This window comes from Rhea pennata, chromosome 8, assembly GCF_028389875.1.
Source record: "Rhea pennata isolate bPtePen1 chromosome 8, bPtePen1.pri, whole genome shotgun sequence".
NCBI classification, from domain to species: domain Eukaryota; kingdom Metazoa; phylum Chordata; class Aves; order Rheiformes; family Rheidae; genus Rhea; species Rhea pennata.
Genome location: NC_084670.1, coordinates 29704785 through 29729340, shown reverse-complemented (window position 1 = coordinate 29729340; position 24556 = coordinate 29704785). Strand labels below are relative to the sequence as shown.

The following is a 24556-nucleotide window of genomic DNA, read 5'->3' as shown; positions in this document are numbered from 1 at the left end:
TTGGATCCTGTCCCTGGCAGTAGCTCCTAGAAGGTATTATAGAGGATCATTTTAGAAATTTCATCATAGGTGGCTGTGAAGCAATCAGCCTATGGGGAAGATGGTTTTCCCAGCTGCTCTGCTAGTGGGGCTGGGCTAGCTGGAGCAGCCTCGCGGATGGGCAGAGGTGCCAAGGTGGTGAAGTCGCTGTCATCTGCTTGCAGCAAATGGCACTGGAGGCAGGGGCAGTGGCCCTGTGGGAGACGGGACACCAAGACCTCTTCAGTCTCTAGTAAGTCTAAGCTAAGGCTGGACCAGGAAAAAAATCGAAAATACGAGTCTTAGGAACTGAGAAAAGCCGCGCAAGGTAAGGAGGCGGCCCCGGTCTCGCCCTCAAGCAGCGGAGGAGCCCTGCGGAGCCGCCTCAGCGCTGCGGCCGGGGCCCGCCTCAAGATGGCTGCCGCGGCCGCCCCGCCCCCCCCGGCCCCGCCCCGTGGGCGCGCGGCGGGCGAGGTCCCGCCTGGAGGATAGCGCGGCGCGCATGCGCGCGGCGCGGCGGAGCGGTGAGCGAGCGGCGCGGCGCGGCGGTGGCAGCTGCGCCGTGGGGCAGTGCTGGGGGAGACGGGGGGGAGCTCTCCTGCGGGGGCATGCGGCACCCTGGAGGGGGGCCCCTGGGGAGGGGTTACTGCATGCTCTCGTGGGGCCGTGGGGCCTCCCTACGGGTTATTGCGTGCTCCCGTGGGGCTGCGGGTCTCCCCTCTGGGTTATTGCATGTTCTCGTGGGGCTGCGGCGTCCCCTCGTGGGGCTGTGGGTCTCCCCTCTGGGTTATTGCGTGCTCTCGGGCTGCGGCATCCCCTCGTGGGTCTATGGGTCTCCCCTTTGGGTTATTGTATGCTCTCGTGGGTTTGCGGGGTCCCCTCGTGGGGCTATGGGTCTCCCCTTTGGGTTATTGTATGCTCTCGTGGGTTTGCGGGGTCCCCTCGTGGGGCTATGGGTCTCCCCTTTGGGTTATTGTATGCTCTCGTGGGTTTGTGGGGTCCCCTCGTGGGGCTATGGGTCTCCCCTTTGGGTTATTGTATGCTCTCGTGGGTTTGCGGGGTCCCCTCGTGGGGCTATGGGTCTCCCCTTTGGGTTATTGTATGCTCTCGTGGGTTTGTGGGGTCCCCTCGTGGGGCTATGGGTCTCTCCTTTAGGTTATTGCATGCTCTCGTGGGGCTGTGGGTTTCCCCTTTGGGTTATTGCATACCTCTGGTATGGGGTTAGGGGGAAGCCCTCTGTGGGGCTGCAGAATCCCCCAGCTCATGGGGACCTCCAGTGAGGCTGTAAGGTCCTGTCTGTGTTGGGCTCTGGGGTTGTTCCCTCACCAGGCTTGTGGGACCCTTGCCCCGAGGCTATGAAGTGCCCCCTCGTGGGGTTCCTCGTGGGGTGTGGGGCTCCCTGTCGCCGCGCCAAGCCTTGTGCCTCCCCCAGCAGTGCGTGGCCCGGTCGATGCTGACGCTGCCCAGGCTGCAGCCCCTGCTGCCGCAGCTCCGCTCCCTCCTGCCCAGCCTCGCCATGAGCACCACCGGCACCTTCACCCTCCACCAGCCCCTCAACTACCGCGCCGGGGCCCGCGTCCAGCCCGTCGACGGCGGGCAGAGCGAGGAGGTCTACGAGCCGGCCACAGGTACCCCCGGTGCTGCCCTGCCCGGTGGGTCCTGGGTGGGATCTGCTCCTGCAAGGGTCGTGTGCTTTGGCTTCTCCCGGGTGTCCACAGCGACGTCTTGCTGGTGCTGAGCACTGGCAGTTTGATGCTATTAGGAAAACAGCTATGTGTGTGCAGGCAGCCTGTGTCTCTTGGTATTTTGGTAGTTGCATTTCGTTTCTCTCTGCAGCCTGGGTCTGTCAATAACTTTTTGGCAGAAAACAGTTGCAGTTCTTGGTCAGAGTAAAAATCTGAGTGTCTGAACCTGGCAAAGGACCTGATTTAAGCAAAGAAACAAAACCAACCTGCAGCACACTAGAACTTGCCTTTTAACATTCATATTGAGTTGCATTTCTTTTTGTGTTGGAGGTGTCTAGGTTTCTGCAGGATCAGTTTGGAGACTGTTTAACTCTGCTGAAGGATATGTAAGAGAGTCCTGAAGCTGGTGGTTGAACTATAATAAACTCATGTGGGAAACAGAGGAAACTTGCAATACCGAGACTAATCAGCAACTAGAACGTTACTGTGGAGAATGGCAGATCTTTTAATTCAGACTAAGGATTGTCCTGTATCTGGAAGAGATACTGTATGGCTGTATCTCTTCTAGAAACCAACCACAAATCAGTTGGATTTCAGTGTATCTTATGTCTTGGGAGCTATTGGGAACTATAGTGTGAAGTTCTGTAGCCTGGTATGTAGTGATCACGCCGAAATCTTTAGGTTGCAAGGCAAGAATGAGTAAAGGCAGATCAACCATATTGTTTTGTGCTTTTCTTCTGAGATTTGCATTTTGTTTGTTTCCCATTTAAATGTGCTCAGGTCGAGTGATAAGCAAGCTTCTCTGCTCTGGGGAGAAGGAGGTCGATCTGGCTGTGCAGAGTGCGAAGGCTGCCTTTAAAGTATGGAGTCAGCTGTCGGGCATGGAGCGGAGCAGGGTGCTGCTGGAGGCTGCCAGGATTATTCGGGTATGTTGCGGGAGCTCGTCCCCTGTTTTGGAGAGGAGTGGTTTTGTCCCTGAGCTTTCCTGTGGATTAATGTGGCTGCTGCACGTCTGACAGGGGCTTTGCTTCTAGGAGGAATGCAGGGGTTAAACATCACCTTTGACCAGCACAGACAGTAGGTTGTCATGGGCAGGGCAGGCAGCCTTATCCTGCTGTTCAGAGTCAGCTTCTTCTTTACCTTTACTGGGCTTTTTTCTTTTTTTTTTCTTTCCTTTTTTTTTTTTGTCTGTTGGGAGTCCCATTTCTGAAACAGTACATAGTTGAGCTTGAATTTCAGGGCCCCACTGCTTAGGCTTGTACTACAGAGTCATGTTTACTTAATCCTGTCAGAAGGCCTAAAACTGAACCCATGCAGCCAAGATCTCACAAGGGTCAAACTTCTTTTCACAAGCTTAAAGATTTGGCCTCACTGCATATGATTTCAGAGCTGAAATTGCTAAGCGTCCCTCTGTTGAACTTCCAGCTTTTCGGACACTAATGTCATGTGACCAGTGTCCTGTTTCAGCAGCGAAATCGCAGGAACGTTGTGTTTTTGCTAGACACTAGATAATACACATGGGAGAGAAAGTAGAAATACGCTAGCTTTATCACAAACTCCCTTGGTGCATGCATATTCTTGGACATCAGAGTGAATCCTCATCGAGACACAGATCTGTAAGAGACTGGACTTCCTTTCCCCAGTGTCTGTATGTTATGAGAACTGCTTTCTCTTTCTGCCAGATTTCTTTTTCTGCTGGACTTCCACAGTAGAGTGGCTTTTTTGCCTCAGAGATGATCTGGTACAGGATGCTTTCCAGCTGTGTTGCTTTGTCCAGCCTTCACTAAGTCCTCTGAATTCATTTTGATCTTGCTGTTTGCTGTTCCTTCCAGTTCAGTTCTGTGAACTCTAATCACTGTTTACCAGGCTGCTTCTCAATTCAGGCTTGCTGACCTTTTAGGTAAACAAGGATGATAAGCAAGACTGGACTGGTGGTGGACTCCAGCAGTTTGACATTCCGCTGTCATCAGTCACCGCTGGCAAATTGATAAATAGCAGCTGGGAACATCCCTTTTAGAGAGGACTAGGTGATACTGATGGCAGAGCCTGCCTTGGGACTTGCATGCTCAGGAAGCAGCTATCTCCCTGTGGAGTACTGCCGCAGGCTTCTCTAATATTTTGTCACTGTGTTGTGCCTGCAGGAGCAGAGAGAAGAAATTGCCACCTTGGAAACCATCAACAACGGGAAATCCATCTTTGAAGCTAGAGTGGACATTGACATATCTTGGCAGTGCCTGGAGTATTATGCTGGACTGGCAGGATCTCTGGCTGGTGAGAACTTCATTGGGGTTTGATCTGTAGCCTCTGTCCTGTCACTTGCATTTCCTGGTATCTTCCCTGGCACAAGAGGATCTTTGCTGTTGGTTTCTATAAGAGATGGATTACTGCTGTTTTCTTGAAGATCTCAGAAGGATTTTCAGAGATCTCTACATAACACTGTTGTGTTTTGTGGGTGCTTGTATGCCTGCAGTGAACTTCCTGGGGTAAAAACTGCATGTTCCCATTCTGGAGTGAGATCTGGCCTCTGAAGCTCTGATGAGACAAGAAGGGGCTTCGTCCTTCTCTACCTTCTGGCTGTTTTTCTTTTGCAGGTGAACACATCCAACTTCCTGGGGGATCCTTTGGATATACAAGGAGAGAGCCACTTGGCGTGTGTGTTGGGATCGGAGCCTGGAATTACCCTTTCCAGATTGCCTGCTGGAAATCTGCCCCAGCATTGGCTTGTGGTAATGGAGACCCTTTCCCCATGCAAACTTCTCCTTGAAGCCAAGTCATTCCCTGGGGCACAGCGATGTGGGGGTAAAGAAACCAAGTCTAGGAGTGCCTTGAGGAGATACTGAAGGATTAGAGGAGCCTTCAGACTATTACTCTTGCAGGAAGGAACAGGAAATGAAAATGAGAACACAGCAGATGCTAAGAGGACAAGGAACGCATCAGGAAAAAAAGTTTGTTGCTTGGCTTTGTATCAGATGAGGAAGGGTCTCTGGGAAAGTCTGCAGTGCAGGACCAATTTCCCAGTATCTCCCAGCTCTTCCCAGCAGGAAGGTGCGGTTGTGCCATTTCAGTGGTTGCAGTCTTCAGCTGAAACTATTTTTCCTCTCTGAGGGATCTTTTGGGATCTGGACAGACAATTTTTTTTTTCTTCCCTCAAGGAGTTTGGATGTTTAACCTCACCTTGCCCCTGTTCCCCTAGGTAATGCTATGGTCTTCAAGCCCTCTCCCTTCACCCCCATTTCGGTGGTGAGGTTGGCAGAGATCTTCACAGAGGCTGGTGTGCCCAAAGGGCTCTTCAATGTGGTGCAGGGCGGAGCGGCCACCGGCCAGTTCCTTTGTCAGCACCCAGATGTGGCCAAAATCTCTTTCACCGGCAGCGTGCCAACTGGCGTCAAGGTAAGGGCACCTTTGTACTTGGGGACACGAGGGATTTGTAATGCCAGCCAGCCTTCCTTCGCTTGTTCAGCCCCTGATCACAGTGAGGTGTCTCTGAACTGTTGGAAGGGGGCATCTGTACGGGGAGGAGGGTACATATAAACTGAGCAGCACTGTGAAAATATGTGAGCGTTTCTGGTACTAATAGTTCAATTGAACTGCATGTGAAATACCTTCTTTTAAGCAGACTGTTAGTATCTGAATTTGTCACCTACAATTTGTTTTTCAAAAAATTAAAAGTCCCTTGAAAAATCTTTTAAAAATAAATCATAATTTGGAAGAGGGTAAATGTTGCCCCTTGATTTTTTTTTGTTTTGTTTTGTTTCTGAAAAAACAACTTGTGTGTCCCTGTGGAGTGCAGTGATACAGATGCAGTTCCATCTGCCCTATGGTCTTATGCCAAACATACGCCTTTCTGCAAATGACTCCTTAGATTTTGGCTGCTTTTACCTAAAAACCCCTCTGAGACTGTCCTCAGTCTGAACTAAACAAGACTTCTCAGCTTGCCCTTTGTGTGCACTGGTTGCTTCTGTTGTTCCTGAAGGTCCCTGGACTGGTGGGAGCTCTCCCCTCACGTGCCTCTTACCTTCCTCCAGCCTTCCCTCCTGTCAGTGGGTCACTTGTCTCTTCTCTCCTTGTTTCAATTAGATCATGGAGATGGCAGCCAAAGGGATCAAACCAGTCACCCTGGAGCTGGGAGGCAAATCCCCACTCATCATCTTTTCGGACGGTGTGCTGGAGAATGCTGTGAACGGAGCCCTCATGGCCAACTTCCTGACGCAGGGCGAGGTGTGTGTCCACGGGGCAGGTGCAACCATCCCCACCACAGTGGGGATGCCTTTGCTGCCTTTTTTAAATGCAGTTTCAGAAGGGAACCTCTTGCAGAAGCTAGCTGCAAAAAGGCATCTCACTGGCAGTGTGCCTTAGCTAATGCAGTGTCCTCAGAAGCGGAGCTTCCCTCTAGTGCTGGGTACTCAGCCAAGAGCAGTTGCTCCTGTGTCCTGGGCTGCAGCCCAGAGCGTGCTGATCAAAAGAGACTGTGCTAGTTTCCCCTGGAAAGGTAGTAGGTGCCAATTTGGTGTGCTGAGTCACAGCCCCAACGGGGCTTTGTCTGTCCCGATTTTGGGTTCTCCACATGTGCCGCAGGTTGTGTGTAATTTTACTGACAAGCTGGCTTATCTGGATCATCTGGGGGAACAGAGCAGTCAGCTCAAGTGTTCTCCTGCTGGTGTCTTGATACATTTTTGCCACTTGGTGGCATCAGTACCCTCATGGCTAGCATGGATTGCTGAGTGCAGCCGTGAGCAGGCAGGGCAATCTAGTTTTTGTTGTCCCCAGGGGCAAGTTGGCTGCATTAACTGCTATGGAAGGGTGTCTCTGAGTGTCTCTGTAACAGGAGCCTTGCAGGGAAGGACTGCGGAGTTGTGTGCGTCTTATTCTGAGCAGCCTATCCCATATCTCAGGTATGCTGTAATGGCACGCGGGTGTTCGTGCAGAGAGAGATACTGGATGCCTTCACAAAGGAGGTGGTGAAACGCACCCAGAAAATCAAAGTTGGAGACCCGCTTCTGGAAGACACACGAATGGGAGCCCTTATCAACCGGCCGCACCTGGACCGTGTCCAGGGCTTTATCAAGCAGGCAAAGGAGCAGGTGAGAGTGTGATGCTGCCTTATGACTGCCTAGAAATGTCTCTTTTTGTTAGTTACAGACCATCAGGTGCCCTCCCTCTCCCATGCCTTCGCAATTAAGATCTTTTCTTGTTGTGATTGAATTACTTGGTAGGTATCTTGGGAGCCAGTAGATTAAAAGTGACGCTGCACATGTCTCTGAATCAGAGCTGAAGGTGACATTGCTTTTCAAATCCTGATGTTGCGAAGCTGTGCAGGTAGTGGGATACCTAGTATTGCAGTGTGTAAAACAGGAGAATCCATATAGTTGGGCTGTTTGCTTTTTATAAGCCGTGGTGATATGTTACATGTTTGGCTGTCATCTCTGGTTCTAGTTCTGTTGGTTGCAAAAAGAGCTCAGTAAGGTTGAAAGGTGTCTAAAGCAGCAATGTCCACACAAATTGACAGGCTTCTGGTAACAATCTCGGAAATAGCAAAAAAACACCCAATCTTCATTTGATTTTTCTCCAATTTTTATTATAAAGTATAAAAATGCATTAAATATCAGTACTAGCTATATGACTACTCATTTTAGAAGATGGACTGGAAAAGGAGAGATGTGAGTAAAGCTGGGAAGGGGTAAAACTAGGATTTAGGAACAGGAAAAGAGCTGCAGAGGGAGATGTGGGGAAGGAAAAGAGAAACCTGTCATCCTCAAAGCAGTGTATCTGACAGAACGGGTGTTTCTTGCCAAGTGGAGTGCTAAGGGACTGACTGACTTGCTAATGAAGGAGTTTGCACCGTGTGAAGATGTGGAAGTTAATGTGATGCCAGCTGAGGATCTGCTTCCAGTTTTAGTTGCTTCCCTCCAACCTATGTCAGCCCCTTTGAAACTTGCACCCCCAACCAGCATCGTTTGGACCTTTAGGATGGGTCACAAGTGAGAAGCTAAATTTGGCCATCGTCTCTGAGCACCCTCAGGTGGTAGAGGTTAACTGCAGGCTCTTTATTTAACTTGCCAGGCCAGTAAGGGGTCACCAGAGCAGACTTGAGTTACAGCTCTTTTGCCTCTGTTTTAAAAACAGAGCAACTGGAAACATGTTTGTCTGAGCTCATGGCCCTGCACTGCGTGTTGTGAGTAACTGAGATGGGCTGCAGGTCCTGGGGCTGCCAGCCACGGCAGCCGTAGCCTCGCTCACCGGTAAAGGATACAGCAAAGCTCCAGCACAGGTCTTGTTGCCTTGCAGTCAGGTGGGGAACTCTGCAGTGCCCCTCTCCTGAAGGGGAGCATTTGGCAATGAATCGGCTTCATGCTGGAGGCCAGTGAGGTGGTGGATGCGCTCACCAGTCCACTCTGATCTGTTGGCAGTCCTGACCCAGAGGGCACGGGCACAGTTGGTCTGATAGGAATTTAAGTCCAGCAGGGTGTATGGGGCCAGCCAGAGCTGCTGTAGGTGGGCAGGATGCTCCTGGACATGTCTGCACACCTTTTGTGTGGCTCTTTTTCAGGGGGCAAAGGTGCTGTGTGGTGGGGACCTGTATGTACCGGATGACCCAAAGCTGAAGAACGGCTATTACATGCAACCCTGTGTGTTAGGTATGATCCTTCCTATTCATGGTGGTGCAGTCTTCTATGTGAGTGAACAGTGACACCATGTTGTTGCTGAGATCAGGCCTTTCTAGTGAAAGCTATGCTCAGTGTAACCCATCTCTGTCCGTGTCCGTTTGGACCCGTATAGATACAGCAGAAATAGCTCAGGTGTGTACAGCACGCAGAGAGAACTGTGCAGTTGGAGAGTCTGACAGGACACACACACAGTGCCTCTGCCACCTTGAAATTCAGGATGTCACTCCCTTGTCTGCTAGCCAAGCTGGGGGGGGCTGTGCAGTGCCAAGTACTTTTCTGGAGGCTGTGCGGGTTGCTGAACATGGTGGCCCAACCACCAACTCTTCCTCCTGAAGTGTGCGTGCTCTTCTCCCAGGGAACTGCACAGATGATATGACATGTGTGAAGGAAGAGATCTTTGGACCTGTCATGTCCATCCTGCCATTTGACACAGAGGAGGAAGTTGTGGAGAGAGCCAACAACACCAAATTTGGCCTGGCAGGTGGTGTCTTCACCAGGTACAGCTGGGGAACGTGGCTGGTGTGGGAAGCAGTCTGGGCATGGGAAGTACTGCAGCAACTTGATACCCTTGCAGTGTCTGGCATGGGACTGGATATCCTCCTCCAGGAAAGTTAATGCAAACGAATGCCAGAAGGGGACTTTGTAAATGCCTGCATATCTCTTCCCAGCTGGTCCTGAAGGATTAGGTGGGCTCAGCTGTCCTTCAGACTCCGGTTCATGCTTGGCCTGCTGGCTGCCCTCCTGCATCTCCAGGAGATGGGCACCACCATGGGCTTCTGAAAATGCACAGAGAGGACTGTTGGCTGCCTGCCTGCCATAGTCTGCTTTGCTCATGTCCTTGTTCTGCCCTTTATATCTCAAATGCTATTTTGAATGTCTTTGGGAATAGGTGCCACATCCTTTGAGTAGGTAAAGAAGTAGTAGGGTGGGTCAGGCTTCAGAAACTACCTGTTGGTGACCTTGTTGGGGGCCTTTGTCAAAGGGGGATGCCAGCAGGCTTGGGAGGAGAGGATGGAAGGGAAGGCTCCAGCTGAACTGCCCTTTTCTGGCAGGGATATCCAGAAGGCTCACAGGGTAGTGGCTGCTCTCAAGGCTGGGATGTGCTTCATTAACAACTACAACATCAGCCCTGTGGAGCTGCCTTTTGGAGGATACAAGGCATCAGGTAAGCTCTGGTCCAGGGAAGGTGAGGCAGCCCCCCTGTGCACCGTGATGTGAGCGGGCTCTTGAGGGGGGCCGCAAGGGCGCTCTGCTGTGCCTCTAAGAAATGATTGCTATGCTAGGAGCTGATAGGGAAGCTGGAGTTTCAACTACAGCTTTGTACTGAGAAGTCAAGGAGACGAGCTCTAATATACATGGCCCAGCTTGCAGCTGAGCTCCTCCAGTTGTTACTCTGGGGATGATCAGAAATGCCACCTTGGGGTAGTGCTGCATTGGCACAGAGCACGTGGCTCATGTTCTCCCTGGCTGTGCCTACATGCTAGTTACGGAGGGTGCGAGTGGTGCCTGGCACTGTATGGAGCTGTGCTCTCACTTCTGGCTTGTCCTTGCAGGATTTGGCAGAGAGAATGGGCGGGCAGCCATGGAGTATTACTCGCAGCTGAAGACTGTCTGTGTGGAGATGGGTGATGTGGAATCTGTGTTTTAGTGGTCTCAGGCTTTTCAAGGGAGCATCAGTCAGCTGGAGATGGGGATCATTTACACAGCGATAAGGAAGTGCTCTAAAATTGTAAGTGCCTCACAGGGAAGGAGGGGCAGAGTTGGAGCAGCGTTTTGCCACCTGATCCTGCAAGGGGGAACATAGACCTGGGGTTCAGCCTGTGGTTCTGCTCTGCCATCTCTGGAGGTGGGAACCTCAAACTAGGAGGCAGCGATGGGGTTTTCATCAGTAGCATGTGCTGCTACAGAAGCATTATCACAAGCTTTTCAGGGGCAGAGACCAAGGCTGCTCCCCCCACTGTGTGCTATGAACCCCGTTGTCCTCTACCCTCAGTCAACTTTGGTTTTGACATCTTAAGAGGTATCACCCTACTCAATGCACACGTAAGCTCTTGGACACGATGTCCCGTAGCTGTAGGCTCTGTGTCTTCCCTGATGAAATAAAAGCCTTAAGGATAGGACTATTTGTTTTGGGGCTTTCTTCCCTCCTCCACCCTTAGCTCAAGTGTGAGCAGAACCTCTTTTTTTTTTTTTTCTTTTCCTACTTGTATCTCACCTCCAAGGTGTGACAGGATATTGTGAGGATGGTCAGCTGATGCTTTCTGGTATGGCTGTGGCTATGCAGACTGTCTCCACACACATACTAAAGACAGTACAACAGGAATAGTAGCAGGCTCTAACATAGGTGATAGCTGTCAGTTAAGATAGGCAATGATCTCTTTGACTCTCTTTCTAAAGGCGTGTTGTTCTTTATAATCATGACTAACCAACTTTGTATTTGTCTATGTCTGTCTTTTTTTTTTTAACAATCAAATAAATGTTAATTCTGCTTGAAAACATCTCATTGCAGAATGATGTGAATCAAGGGGCCCAGAAATCTACTCTGGTAGAGAACAAGGCTGTTGCTGTATTGGTTGAGCAAACCCGTTGGACTTTTCAGTCACCAAAGTCCTGAAAGCTAAAACAACTCTAACAGAGAGATTTTTTGGGGGGGCCCTACAGAACAGGAGTTGTTCTGGCTTTCTGCAAAACTTCTCAAAGAAGTCTTTTGTAACTTCAGAAATAAAATCTAGAATTGACAGCTTCATTTTATTTAATGATAAGGAGGAAAAAGAACAGATTAGAAATGAAATGTTTTGAGAGAGGAAAAAAAAATCTCTTCAGTTTCTCAGGCAGTCATGGAGGTGCTCAGTTAGTCCTGGCAGAGCCAGCCGAGGTGCTGGAAAGCTGCATGTACCCCTGTCCCCACCAGTCCAATGAGCGCAGCTGAACCAAAGGCCCCTCTCATCCTTTTCTTAGGATCTAGAAAAATACAAACATGTTCTGTCAGGTCAGCAGCAGTGCCCACGTACCTCACGTGGGCCGTTCCCAGCTCTGCAGGGCGGCAGCGGGGAGGCTGACGCCCTTCCCTGCACAGGCTTGACTTGTTAGAAGTATATTTAGCTTTGGCTGATCTTGTCCTCATGTTTAAGACACAAAGGCCAGGAAACCTTTGTGAATGTGACAGTTCTGAACCAAGTAAGGTGTGAAGTCAGGTGCCCCCACTCAGCTAGGCTTATTTTAAGTAATATGGGAAGAAGGGAAATTAGTTGAATTCAGCTGAGCCTTTTCCCTTTGGTAAGAGAATATATGCTATATAGCATAAAACACCATCACTCAAAAACTAGCCCAGCCTGGAAATTAAAGAGGGGGCAGAAACTAGGCATTAATCTCTGAGCACAACAGCAGCTACTTGCTTGTGACACGTAGCTACCCTCAGCCTGTGCTATTATTAGATTAGTGTCCTTTCTGTCAGTAGGACAAGCATAATGCGGAGGTGGCAGTCTGCAGACCTGCAGCATTTCTCCTACACCCTGACTGGAAGCTTTAAGCTGCCTCCTTGACATGAGCTGGAGGACAGAGCCCTGAGGCCACTGCGGGAGACTTCAGCTTCCAGCACCACTGTGCTATGGGTTAAGGACTCACCTCCTGTGTAGTAGCCATAGGCGTAGAGGACTCTCCCGAGGATCCAGGCAATGCCAAGCCCTGTGGCAATTCGCTAGATAGAAAGGAGAAGAATTAAAGGTTTCAAGGATCTGCATCTTGCACCTGCTCAGCTGTTTGGATAGCAGCCCTGCTTCAAGAGGAGACCACCAACTACGGTGTGGGTCCTTACCCAGCTAGGACAACTGGGAGTGAGCCTGGGAAAGGTATGTGGCTGATGCGGTGTGCTAGGTTTTGTATGGGAGTCATTTCCATGACACCTTGGGGGAAGGAACCTGTGATGTGCTAGATTCTTTGCTGCTTCACAGTGCAAAACTTCCCTCACCAGGAAGAGCTCATATGTACTGCTGCATTACAGTGTGGGTTCAGCAGGCTGGGTGACCCTGCTCCTACAGCTAGTGGAATTGCACCTGGAGAGATACTGGCTGTGAATATTTGCTCCTTATCAAGGAACTGTGACATCTAGGAACGGTTGAGTCACGCAGGCAGCAGGTGCTAAACCTTGTCTGGCCACTACCCTGTGAGCCAAGCTGGACCATGTACGAGGATTTTGGAGGAAGCTGTTGCCTTGAGCCTACCCCAGTGCTGCAAGCAGGTTTTCCTACTGCTGGTGTTACAAACTTCCACCTCATCGCTTAATTTAGAGCTTGCTGCAACATGGCTTCAGTTTGCCAGACATCACTAGATTTGTTGCTCTTTCCCTCTCTGAGAAGGAATATTCAAGAAGGACCCACTTTGTCTAGTGGCAGTGAAGAAAAAGCTACTGGTTTCACCTCTCCCACACATACACCTCTTTTCTGTGTCTTTCATTTTAAAATGATCTAGATTTTTTTTTCTGCTCCCCACCCCCACTCCAGGCCTCCTTTGGTAGTGAAAAGGGTGGGAAGATCATCCTGTTCCCAATCTATTCCTGGCAGAAAAACTCTTCTTGAAAAATTGCCTAGAAGCATAGAAAAGAAAGGGTCCCACCCTCTACACATCCAGGGACTGAGTAGCCCTACTCAGGTGCCCGGCAGTACCCTGCAGGACTTGGAGGAGCCTGGCAGGGTTGGAGGGACGCTCCCCACAAGTGCCCTGGGGGCTGTAATAGTTTCAGCTTGTCTAACAAGGCTCCTTTAGGGGAAGGGGAACAGGGTGTAGTGGCTGAAGTGCTACAGGCGTAATGGGTCTGCTAAATATTTGTAATTCCACGCACGCAAGCTTCTACCATTGCATTTCCAGAAGGGGCAGGCCACGCTGGGCACAGCCATGAAACACGAGCGGGGCTAGTAAAGCAGTCTGCTGCCTCCGGCAATGCTTGCTTGGCCTCCTGCCCTCGGGCCTGCTGCGGGGGCAAAGAGCAGAGTTCAATCGTGCAGACCTGCTGCACTAGCATTACTCACCGGGTGGTAGATTCCACCAGTGGCTAAGAAGAACAGGAAGGACGGGTAAACTTCCAATCTGAAAATAAGAGAGAAAGGTTTGTGTCAAAGTTGCCTGTAAAGAGATCTCAGCAGAAAAGCAGGGACGCGCAAGCAGCACCTGCTGAGGTCCCTGCTCGACTGATAGGAGTCTCCATGCACAGGAGCGCTGTGCTCAGCACTGGGGCCAGAGATGGAGACACGAGGGGATCTCAGTGTGCGCTCACATTTAGGGACTTCCTCAGTTTGCATGGCTGTTCAAAGCCTCTGACTCTTTCTACTTGGTGCATTAAGCCACTGCTAAATACTGCTTATCGCCAGCTAGCCCAGGAGGAGGTGTTTCTCCCAGCACACACCTGATGCGCTGTTTGCAGCCTGGCCACCTTGCACCTAGAAGGTGTGTGCTTTCGAGGGAGGTCTAGGCAGCAGAACGGATCAGCAGCTTCCAGACACAATGGTATGGAACAAGATTTCCAAAGTCGTAGGGTCCAACCATGGAGATAAAGAGCCAGGCAGTGGGGAACAGGAGGCTGCTTCACAGCACTGTCTCATGGTTTAATGCAGGGTAAAGAACCAGCCCTGCCTCGCTACTGAGCGTTACACAGCCATGTGTTCTCCTCAGGTGTGGAGCCTGAAACCCAAAGTTCAGGAGCAGTAAGGCCCTAGTTGTGCAGTTTCAAGACCTGTGCTTGTGTGGGGTACTCACGTGTTTTGGTGTGCGCGCTGGATGCAGTTGAATATATGCCCGTGTTCAGCATCTGTGCTATACATGGTTGGATACTGTCAAAAAACCCAAAAGCAAAGCATGAGCGAGCGCAGTCCTGCCTCCGGAGCCCGGCCTCCTCTAGCAGCGAGGAGGAGGGCACACGTTGGCAAGGCACAGCCTGCCTTCGTGCCCCATGGCTACAGCTGCTGCCTTGCCCAACCCCTTTGGGCAACCTGCAGGGCCTGGGCTTTTAGCTACCTCTGCTTTGAAGAGAGGATAGGTCACCCCATGCATGGCTGTTGAACTCCCATCTCCTTGGGGTGAGGAGCAAAACCACAGGACTAAGCACACGGGGACCCTTGGGGCTGTTCTCGGGCCTCCTCTGGGGAGCTGGCAGCAGGCAGCACCCAGGAAGAGGCCTGGAGGACGCTGCAACGCTGAGCAGCCAGCAGGAGCTGTCCCCTGGCCGCAGAAGCTTTCCCAAGGCTGAGATTCACGTGCGTGGCCGTGCCCCACGCACGCAGGGTATCGATGCTTGCTGTAACCCTGGCTCACAGGGGCAGGCCGGAGGCTCTCCTCCCTCCCCGGGCGCTGCCCCGTTCCCCGCGAACGGCCCCTTCCCGCGCCCTGCGGAGAGGCCAGCTCACCTCCACGTTGTACTTCTTGCGGGCCTTCCCCACCTTCACCGCAAGGTGCGTAACCAAGACGAAGCTGGCAGCCCCTGTCAGGATGACGTAGCCGTACTCCTTGGAGAGGACCACCATCTTGGCGCTGGGAGAAAGGAGAGACCGTTACTACTCTGAGGTGCGCCTGGAGAAGACGCAAACCGGGAGGCGGTCGGTAAGAGGTGCAAAAGCTGGAGCAGGCGGGCAGAACCGATTTGTGCACTGCTGCTTCCAGCAGCAGAACTAGGGGTCATCAGAAGAAGCCAGGAGGAGACGGAGTCAGCTCAAACCGAAGGAGGCTTCCCTGCAGCAGGGGCTAGGCCTGTGGGGCTCCTTGCCAAGGACGTTGTGGATGCAAGCAGTTTTCACAAATTCTAGAAGAGACTGGGCAAACGCTGGGTTCAGGGGGGCTTATCATACAGACAGACTACAACCGGCTCAGAAAGCCCCTGACGGGCAGGGAGCTGGGCTAAGGCCATTACTCTAAAATAACAAAGCCCACTACGACATTAACAGTAATTTTGGAACCTCTCCAGCAAAGGGGCGTTGGCAAGATGAGCGATGCTCACGCGCAGCAGCGCCAAGGAGCTGGCTCAGCATCCCGAGTTAGTGAGCAGCCTCCAGCGATGCGTGGCGGCCGGTACATACTGAGAGCTGCGTGAGCCCGCCAGGTACACCAGGGCTCGTGGTTTGCATTTAACTGTTCTGCATTTCCTTACGCACCGCGGGGAGACTCATCTGGCAGGGTCCTGCCTCGTGCTGCCCCACAGAAGGCTGCTGCCTGCTTCTCCCCTCTTTCCTGCTCCCCAACCTGCTGAACCCGCTTTCTGCCGGTGCTGCCACGAGGCGCTCAACACTGAACGCTCGGGGACCCTTCCCAGCTGCAAACGAGCAGCAAATGATCGCCCTTCCAGTGAACGTCCAGCACCGGTCCTGTTGCACGATCCCAAACCTCAGACGTCTCTGTCCACGTGACCTGAGATGGTTCTGTATGGTGCATCAGGGCAGAAGATGGTGGAGGCCTCCCTGCAGCACTGAGACAACTCCCTCCAAGCCAGACCTGAGCTGATGGCTATTTCCATCCGGTGCCTCCACGATGCAGCGAGGCTTTGCGTCTCCCGTGCTGTCCCCCCCGCAGAACCTGCCAGTGTGGGGGAAGCCGTGCCACGATGTGCAACCAGTGCAACCGGCCTGCCTACGGCAACAGAGCCAGCATCCCTTCACAGGGAGATCTTCGGGGACACGAGCTTTTTATTTCTCATTTGCAAAGGGATTATTATGGACAGAGCAAGGTAAGGGCTTTGTCCACGTGAAGTTTGGCAGTTACTTTAGATTTTCAGTGCTCTTACCAACTAAGAAATGCCAGCTGTACCTGCATGTAATGGAAGCTACCACCTGACAAACACTCAGAAAATACAGGGCATCCTCCCCGGCGGTCATTCTTCCCCCTACAATTACAAGCCTGCTGGAGAACCTGCACCTAACAGCCGGGACCAGGCAGTTCCCTTTCACAGCGCTGTGTTACAGACTGTGGCTTTATGGCTCTAACTTAAAAGCCAAGAGCGCAGCTCAGTCCGAGGAAAGGCTGCTCAGTCGCAGCAAGGCTCTGCCCAGCCCGAGGATGCCCTAAGCCTGGCGTGTCATGAAGCTGCAGCTCTTATGCCACCGGGAGGAAACTGCTCAGAGAACCGTTGTTCTTCCAACGGGCAATTCAAAGGCAGCAGGACCTTCAGCTTCCCTCCGAGTCTTTGCCCCACGGCTACTTCCTGGTCACGGCCACTTCTGCACCTCAGCAACCTTCGCCCAGGGCTACAAGGGCGGGGAGCAGAAGCCTGGGGCTGAACTTGCCTCACGCCGTGCACCATGACGCAGCGCCCTCCCGGCGCTGGAGCGGAGCGGCCCCGGCGGGCGCGGCCCCTCGGCAGGGAGGACCCGGGCGCGGTCCTCCGCCGCAGCGCGGCTCCCAGGGCCCGCCGCGGAGACGGCCGCCCCCGCGCAGGCCCGTGCGGCGGCTCCGGCGACAGCTCGGGCCCGGGGCAGAGCGGGCTGCGGCGGGGCCGGCGGGAGGGCGCGCGCCGAGCGGCCCCCGCCGCTCCCGGCTGACAGCGATTCACCGCGCCCGCGCCCGCACTCACCTTGGCCGCGGCGCGGAGCAGCCCGGGGCGCTGTGCGGAGGCGGCGCGGGAGTGCGGAGAGCGCGGGGCGGAAGCGCGGGGCGGCGGGGGCGGGAGATCGGGGCGTGGCGGGAGATCGGGGCGCGGCGGGAGCGCGGGGCGGCGGGGGCGGGAGATCGGGGCGCGGCGGGAGCGCGGGGCGGGGCGTGGCGGGAGATCGGGGCGGGGCGCGAGCGCGGGGCGGGGCGGGGCGCGGCGCGGCGGGAGATCGGGGAGCGGCGGGGGTGGCGGGTATAGGGCTGAACACTGTGTGGTTATATTGTATCGAACTTCATGGACTAACTGGGGATTTTTCTTTTAGCTTTTACAGACTTCTCTGGTATACGCGTGAACAAACACACGTCTGTCGCCCGTTAGCCTGCGCCTCTGCGTCCACTCTTGCCTATTTGGGGCCTATGGATTAGAGGTAAGATCGCTTCTTGGTAATTTCACTTTTGATTCACAGTCTGCAGACAGGTCACAGTGTACTGGTTATAAGATAGCATGTTTAGCATGCTTAATGGAATTTTATCATGCTTTTCCCTTTTATTTCACCAGATCCAGCTGGTGTCGGACGGAGAAGCCAGCGTCTGGCACGTGGAGTTGCTGTGTGTTTTCGTGCAAGCAGATACCTCCCTAGGCAAATGGCAGTGTTAGGCAAATGACAGGATCTTCTTTGCACCTCCCTTTATTCTGGTCTGTATATACACTTTGGTATCAAAACACAAGTCATTTCCAAGATTCCAGCTTCAGCGATATATGATACAAACCTTAAAATTCAGGAGGACTTTCTAGGTCTGTAAGGGGACAAACATGCAAAATGTTCCTAAACCAGTGGCGGTGTAGTGGGGTCCCACTGCAGGAGGACAGATGGCATCTTTTCACCGTTGCTGGTGTAAGAAAGGAAGAAAACAGGACCCGGTGGGATCCCAGGTTCCTGAAAGCCCTAAATGAGCAAAACGCTTCAGCCCGTGCTAATCCAGCATGATTGAGGCCCGCTCCGAGCAGTCCTTAGGGTCGGGACCAAACCTACCTGCTGATGCCAGTTGTGCTGCATGAAGGATCCGGGTGCTCGTCTGCACAGGGCAGGTGTTGGCATTGCCCCTCGCTGGCCTGCAAGGGGCTCGTGGGGCGCTCAGGAGAATCCGAGAAGTACCTGCTACAGGAATTAGACGCCTCTGGAATTTTAGCGACTGGTCAAAATCCTCATTCAGGCAATTAAATCGATTTTTGGATCCAACCGAAGGACTTTTTTTTTTTTTTTTTTTCCAACAGTTACAAAAATGCCAGATTATTTTTCCCCCAAAGTGTCAGTCTCCGCATTTAACTGCGACATGTGGATGCTGCTTCTTTATAGTTTCTCTGGGGAGAAAATTTGTTTCTTTCTTATTGAGCTGTCCAGGTTTAGGGGTGGGGGTGGGGGGCACATGCAAGCTTTTCAGAAACTCAAAGCTTAAACTTAAGCTCTTGTGCTTGCGTTAAGGCTTGGAAACAGGTGACCTGGTTTCCAGTAGCCTTTGGCCCCCACTACTGCTCACCAACTGGAGCCCTGGGCTTCTGGTGACAGGAGCACCCTGCTTTAGAGCCTAGATGTAAATAGAAGATCCTGACTTGACAACCCTGTTTTGAATCTCTTTGCTCATATACCTGCCTTTGCACAGCAGAAGATTCTCAGATTCTTTGGGGCACCAGTGAGCTCTCGGGGCTGGTCCCAGCAAGCTCTGCTGGGTTTTGTGGCCCAAAGACCTCGGTAAAGGTAAACTCCCTGGCTACAGCACCGTTCTGGGGCCTTTCCTGTGCATGGGACATAATTCCTCAAGCCTGTTTGTGGGACGTGGTAGGCCCCATGCTGATCCTGCTTTTCAGCGGTGTCATAAGGTACAGGAGCAGTGCTAATGCTCCTGGTTGGCAGATAGGCACTGTCCACAATTCTAGTGGCCACTCGCTATTTTGCCAATGATGTCCTGCGCCCCGGTGGAAGAATAAATGTGGAGGCAGCAGAGTGAGCAAAACTGTAACACAGGGACTTTGTTCTCCTGTAGTTTTATTTTGGTTCACAAAAATCACTTCTGGAGTGGGACGCACAATTTGCAAAATTGGACAGGAAGGACCTGGTTTCAGGTCTTGGGACGGGCATTCAGAAGCTTCTCTAGGGCCCGTTCTAAGTGGTTGTGTCTTCCTCTTCATCCTCCTCCCCTTTTGCAGCGTGGAGTTCATATATCACTGCACAGATGCCAGCCAGCCAGGCTGCCACAGTGCCAGCTGAGAATATACAGAAGCCAACGAGACACAGAAAGATGTAGTCCTGCTTGTGCAGTTGGATCAGGCAGTCCAGCTGGAGCTGTGCCTCCACTGCGGGCATTTTCAAGCCGCGTAGACCTTCTGGCATGTAGCAGGTGATGTTCTCGGCACCTGCAGAGGGAAAAGCAGAAGCAAGACTAACTTGTCCGTGCCCTGAGCAATAGTGGGTAGGAGTCCTGCTAGAAAAGCAGTGGAGGAGTTTCCTAAAGCCTTTGAAAAATGTCTCCGCACTTCACACTCCTTTCCCTGAACAGCCTGGGTGAAAACACGTAGTCCGTCACTTGCCAAACCAGGTAGCCAGAATGATCAGAGCGATTTCTGTGTTATTGTCGCGACAGGAAAATACTGCCGGTTGGATTATACCGCAGTGGCAAGCTGCTGTACCTGCACTGTTGAGTTCTGCTAACTGAGCACCTTCATTTTAATATAAAAGCACTTGTGATTTTTAAGGTTTTTTCAAAAATAAACATCTTCTGACATGCCATAGGCTAAGCTGAAAGAGGTTGTTTTATGCTGGCATAGTGAGGTCTGCATCCACAGAGTCAAGCTGTGAAACTTGGGTTGTTTGCAGTTAGGGGTCGCCGAGCTTGTTGTGTGAAAGAAAAAGAGGAAAGTCCTCAGTAATTCAGTTCCGCCGAAATAATGACTGTGCTCTGCCGTATTGTAGTCTAGGCCACGAGAAAACAGGTGCTGGCTTTTCCCTCTGGAGCTAGTGAAGGCTGGGCGTAGGAGGAAGCAATGTCTCTTCCTGGTGTTCGTAGAAGGCCAGCGTGGCCTCCAGCACAGCCGCCTCCTTCCCCTGGGGGTTTTGAAATCCGTGCGACAGACTCGGTTACGGCGACAGAACCGTGTCGGTCGCTGCTGGAAGTGCTGGATGGGTGGTCCTTAGGGAAAGGGAGCAGCGGAGAGGGACGAGCAACAATTTATACTGTATTATGTTATGTTGTATTTTGTTATCCGTTGACGAGTGGATACAGCTGCAGAGACCGTTGGTGCTGCTATCGCTCGCTGTCAGGAGCGTAACTGCGGGGCTCGTTCACCCGTACCCCAAGCCGTCGAGCTGTGGGAACTTCCCGCCTGCGCCTCGACCGTGCGCAGCTCCCGCTGAGCGTAAAACACTGGCACAAAGCGGTCTGTGAAGCTGCAGTGGCTCTCTAAAGGCCGGGACAGGGATCTGCTTGCAGCAGATTTCAGTGCTCTGCGTTGCCCCTCAGTTCCGTCTGTCCCACCGTCCCTCTGCTAGAGCTGTCAGCTCCTGGGACAACCCTCATCTTAGGGCCGCCTAGGCCTGACAAACAGGGAGTTGCTTTTCCCTGCCTGGATGCAGATAGGCGCACGTGATCCGGGGTTCCCAGCGTGGACACACTTACCTGCAGCATTAAAGTTTACCCAGTTCTCACACCAGTTCCAGGAAATACAACACCTCGCGCTGACTCACCCGCAGCACCTGGCTGGGACATAGCAGCAAAGTCTGACAGAGGAGGAAACTGGAGCTGCCTCCGCTGGCTGCTGCTGAGTCTTTCCGCTCTTTCTCCCCTGCCCTGACACGTGGAAGCAGGGAGACGGGTCGTTTCTTCCCAGCCCTGGCGCAGTCTGTTCCAGCTCCTCCCAGCCTCATCAGAAAGGTTTCAGTAGGTGCCTTGGTCTCTTTCCCATCCTTCCCGGGATTGTGCAGGGACCCACACGAATACGTCCAGTCCTCGCTGCCACTTGCTTTTCTGCTCGTAGCCTTCCAAACTGCCTGCAGTGAGCTTTACTCTCCTGTTCAGGGCTTCCGCGTGTTATCTCCAAACTACCTGGCGGCTGCTAGGGGTAGGACTTCTCTACACTGTTCCATAACTGTCTGTAATCTGTATGAGGACAATAAGTACCTTTACAGGCGTTTACTACGCCTATTAAGATACTCAGACATCCCTAATTCTGTTCTGTCCTGACACCAGCTTCCCTTGCCCTTCCTTATGGTTCTTTTGTGCCTTTTTCTTACTTGATGGACAGGTTTTCTCAAATTTCTTTTTTTTCCCCAGCTCTCCTTCAGTATTTTATTGTGAATTACTGAGGATCAAGCTTTTTTCATTGGTGCAGTGATGTATTCCTTTTCAATTTGGAAAATCAAATACAAATTTCATAGCTGCATAACAATTTTTTACCCTCGGCACTAGTGTTTCTCTGGAAAAGGGAACCAGTGATTACTTTGCCTCATGAATATTCAATATCTGTGGTCCAGCTGTAGACTCTCTCAATAAGATGGAAAACAGCTGGATTTTGGTGAGCCAGATGATGTAAGGAAAGAAGGCTCCTGCCTTCAGTAAACTGCTCTTATTCGGGAGTAAGTGCCTTTCTGCTGCAGAAGTCAGAGGAACTCAAGCGGACGCTCATCTGCAATGCACGTACATTGATTATTTTGGATAACTTAAAACAAAAGGGAGCCAATTTGCTCTGGGATGCTGGCGGAAGAGTGGGAACGTATGAAGCCCGTCACTCATAAGGATACAGAGACGCTTTTCTGACCACAGTCTTAACTTGCATTCTGTTTCACCCTGTCAATCGCGTTTCACCGGTACCCAAACCAGAACCCCCCATGGGAACGGCAAAAGTCTTTTGCCGAGTTCAGAGCATTTGGATCACGGCTTGATCCTGAGAACCTGTCAAATGTACCTGCTTTGACAGCTAGAAGCACTGTGATAGCTGGAGGTTATAGGAACTGTCGTTTTGATCTGCTTTAGCACAACAGCAGCCATATTTTTTACAGAAAAAGGCATTGCAGGGGGCGTTTGAGGTGAAGGGGACACTGGCAGAACGGTGGGCAGCTCAGGGCTGGAGAGGCTGAGCAGAGCAGGACAGAACAGAGGCAGGAGCAGAGCACTTCACGCATCTCCACGGAGAGAGGGGTTTTTAACGGACTGTTATGGACGCAGCCATACTGCAGCAGCAACAAAAAGATACAGTCTATCGAGCAGCTGAAGAAAAGGCAGGAAAATCAGAGCAGTAGCCTTCTCTGCAGCTCTCCCCAGAGCCTCCTCGGGCTCCTCACTCTTGGCACTGCAGCTGTAAGGTGCTTGTGACTCGCAGTGACAGAAGTGATAACAAGCTGGCAGTGATACCGCCTGCAGCTGGGGCAGGAGCTTTATAGAAGTAGCAATAGCCTAGCTACTGGTTACGCTTCCCGATGCTTCCCTCTCTGTCCTGAGGGTGCGAGCAAGTGTGATTCTCTGTGGGCCGGAGTGCACGGAGCTGCTCTGATCCGTGTTCAGTGCTAAAACTAGAAGATTGGACTTGCAGTTGACATACAGTGGCACAGCCCCATGAGCTAAAAGGAGCTTGTGCTGTCTGACCTGTCCAGTCCTTAATGTGCCAAACTTTTTGGGGCAGAGACCAGAATACCCTCTCTCTTCCGCCCAGATCTGCAGGTGCAGGGAGGAGAGGGGTCCTGCTTACACAGCCCTCACCTGGAAAATGAACGTTGCTCTTTCTCATCCACGCAGTGAAGTCCAAGAAGGAGCAGTTGCAGTGCCAAAGGTTGTCACTGAGCCCCAGAACCCTCAGGTTGGGCAGGTCACGGACAGTGCTGGTGTCCAGGAATAGTAAGCCAGTCCGGCTCACGTCCAGATACCTCAGCCGGGTGTTGTTGGCAAAGGCTTCCTTCTCAATCTGCACAAGGTTGGGGTTGTCTGACATCTTCAGCACTACCAGGCTGATGAGCTGTGAGAAGGTGCTGAAGGTGACCTGTGTGAGGTTATTGAAGCTGAGGTCCAGGTAGACGAGCTTGGCCCCACCAACGAAAGTGAAATCCAGACCATCCCCCAAGAGGTTCTCCCGGCAGTCCAGATAGACCAGGTCAGCGAGGAAGCTCAGTTCCACTGCAGGCAGGTATGAGATCTTGTTTGCTGCCAGAATCAGCTGCCTGGTATCCAGTGGGATGGTCACAGGGAGCTCTTGCAGCTGTCGCCCTGTGCAGTTCACTTCCAGGTACTGACAGCTGCACCTGCTTGGGCAGTTGATAGTCTCTGATGCCAGCCCCAGCCCCAAAAGGAACATGAGGCTCAGGGGCTGGTGTCCACCTGGAAGAGACATGATCTAACACCTCCCAGAGTGCCCGGCCCCTTAGGGAGTACAGACAGACAGGCACGGAGGAGCTGCAAAGGAGGGGACCTAGGGAAGTGGTTTCGTCATTGCAGCCATGCCGACGAGATGTCCAGCGGCAAGGCTGTTGGGAAGCGCTCTGCTCCTGTGGCTCACCTGGCTCCTTGGCAGCCTGCCTGGCTGGAAGCGGAGCCGGGTTTCACCCACTTTCTGGATCTGCAAGTGCAGAGCGGTGGCTAGAGTGTCTCCATGTCACGCTCGTTGCCAGCTGACACCTCTGTGATGTCAGCAGCTTGCAAAAGCCACCTAGTTTGGGGACACTGACATGACCGGCCTTGCTGAGCCCGTGCTGCTGTCGTCGGAGTGAAAGCGCACGCCTGTAGGCCTACGAGGCAGGTGCGCCCTGGATGAGGACACCAAGTGTGTGCAGGGCGGTGTGAGCAAATGCAGTTGCTGTCACAAATAATGTCAAAAGCCGAGGCATGGTCATCTGCACTGAATAAACTGAATAAGTGAGCTCTGCACAATGCTCCACAGCGTGTATTGGCTTTATCTCCTTTGGGGAGAAGACAACTAAGGAAGCTCTTTCAGAGGTGGTTTTACCCAGGTGTTGGCTCTGTGCCAGGCAGGGCTTAGCATAATGAGCCAGTCTGTTGATGGCCTTGAAAATACCTGGGGATGCAGGTGTAAAGCAACACTGGGGGCAGTTAAGTGAGGAATCTCAGGACTCCAGGACTCCAGAACCAAGTGCTCACAAGGTAGCAAGCACTTGAGCTTAGGCAGATGGTGCAACCTCCTCTCCCCCTGGCTGTCCAGATCCTGCTGGAGCCCAGTGAGGAGCATGCATGCCTGGGGAGCTGCAGCACAGTGCTCTGAGCCCTCTTGCAGCGTGGGAAGGGACAGACTGTGCTGGGCTGAGCAATGACTTCCCGGGGGGCAGGCGCTTGGAAAGATCACTGCTGTGATCCTGACTCAGTTCTTCTGCAGTGTCTTTTCCCAGTTTTCTGTCCCTGCCCTGGATCTGTGATGCTTTGCAATAGCTGAATGACAACCCACAACTCTGAGATCAGGACTTTCCACAGCAAACCCCCTCTGAAACCAGATTTCTTGAAGGTATGAAGATACTTTTACTGGGAGAGGAAGCTGCTTTTAGGGCCCTGAGGGCCTAATGGCCCTGACAAGGCTCACCTGAGGGCAGAGATCCACCCAGCTGCCCCCCCTGCCCACTGCAGCCCCATTTC

At 52.5% G+C, this 24556-nt stretch overlaps 3 protein-coding genes and 1 long non-coding RNA gene across 5 annotated transcripts; 2 read left to right on the top strand and 2 right to left on the bottom strand.

Moving 5' to 3' along the window:
* Window positions 1-547: 547 nt before the first annotated feature.
* On the top strand, window positions 548-10866 carry ALDH9A1 (aldehyde dehydrogenase 9 family member A1). Of its 2 annotated transcripts, none has more exons than XM_062580876.1 (12): window positions 548-585; window positions 1454-1646; window positions 2484-2629; window positions 3845-3974; window positions 4295-4429; window positions 4897-5093; window positions 5781-5921; window positions 6596-6784; window positions 8251-8338; window positions 8724-8865; window positions 9421-9533; window positions 9922-10866. In XM_062580876.1, exons 2-12 carry the CDS (start codon window positions 1469-1471, stop codon window positions 10014-10016), a joined length of 1554 nt encoding a protein of 517 aa, XP_062436860.1. In that variant the 5' UTR covers window positions 548-585; window positions 1454-1468; the 3' UTR covers window positions 10017-10866. The 2 variants fall into 2 exon arrangements, with proteins under 2 accessions (XP_062436860.1, XP_062436861.1); XM_062580877.1 differs by having other exon boundaries at window positions 568-585; window positions 1451-1646.
* Window positions 10867-11097: 231 nt separating this feature from the next.
* Window positions 11098-17027, bottom strand: MGST3 (microsomal glutathione S-transferase 3). Its single transcript, XM_062580878.1, has 6 exons — window positions 16917-17027; window positions 14764-14887; window positions 14117-14190; window positions 13393-13450; window positions 11993-12065; window positions 11098-11329 (listed from the first exon to the last, which is right to left on the bottom strand). The coding sequence occupies exons 2-6, from the start codon at window positions 14878-14880 to the stop codon at window positions 11220-11222; spliced, it is 432 nt and encodes a 143-aa protein (XP_062436862.1). The 5' UTR covers window positions 14881-14887; window positions 16917-17027; the 3' UTR covers window positions 11098-11219.
* LOC134143135 (uncharacterized) lies at window positions 11818-18174 on the top strand. The gene is made up of 3 exons (XR_009959042.1): window positions 11818-12216; window positions 17257-17361; window positions 17493-18174. It is a non-coding gene; the product is annotated as an uncharacterized LOC134143135 (long non-coding RNA).
* An 818-nt stretch (window positions 18175-18992) lies between these two features.
* Window positions 18993-23349, bottom strand: LRRC52 (leucine rich repeat containing 52). Its single transcript, XM_062581534.1, has 2 exons — window positions 22682-23349; window positions 18993-19346 (listed from the first exon to the last, which is right to left on the bottom strand). The coding sequence occupies exons 1-2, from the start codon at window positions 23304-23306 to the stop codon at window positions 19096-19098; spliced, it is 876 nt and encodes a 291-aa protein (XP_062437518.1). The 5' UTR covers window positions 23307-23349; the 3' UTR covers window positions 18993-19095.
* Window positions 23350-24556: the final 1207 nt, after the last annotated feature.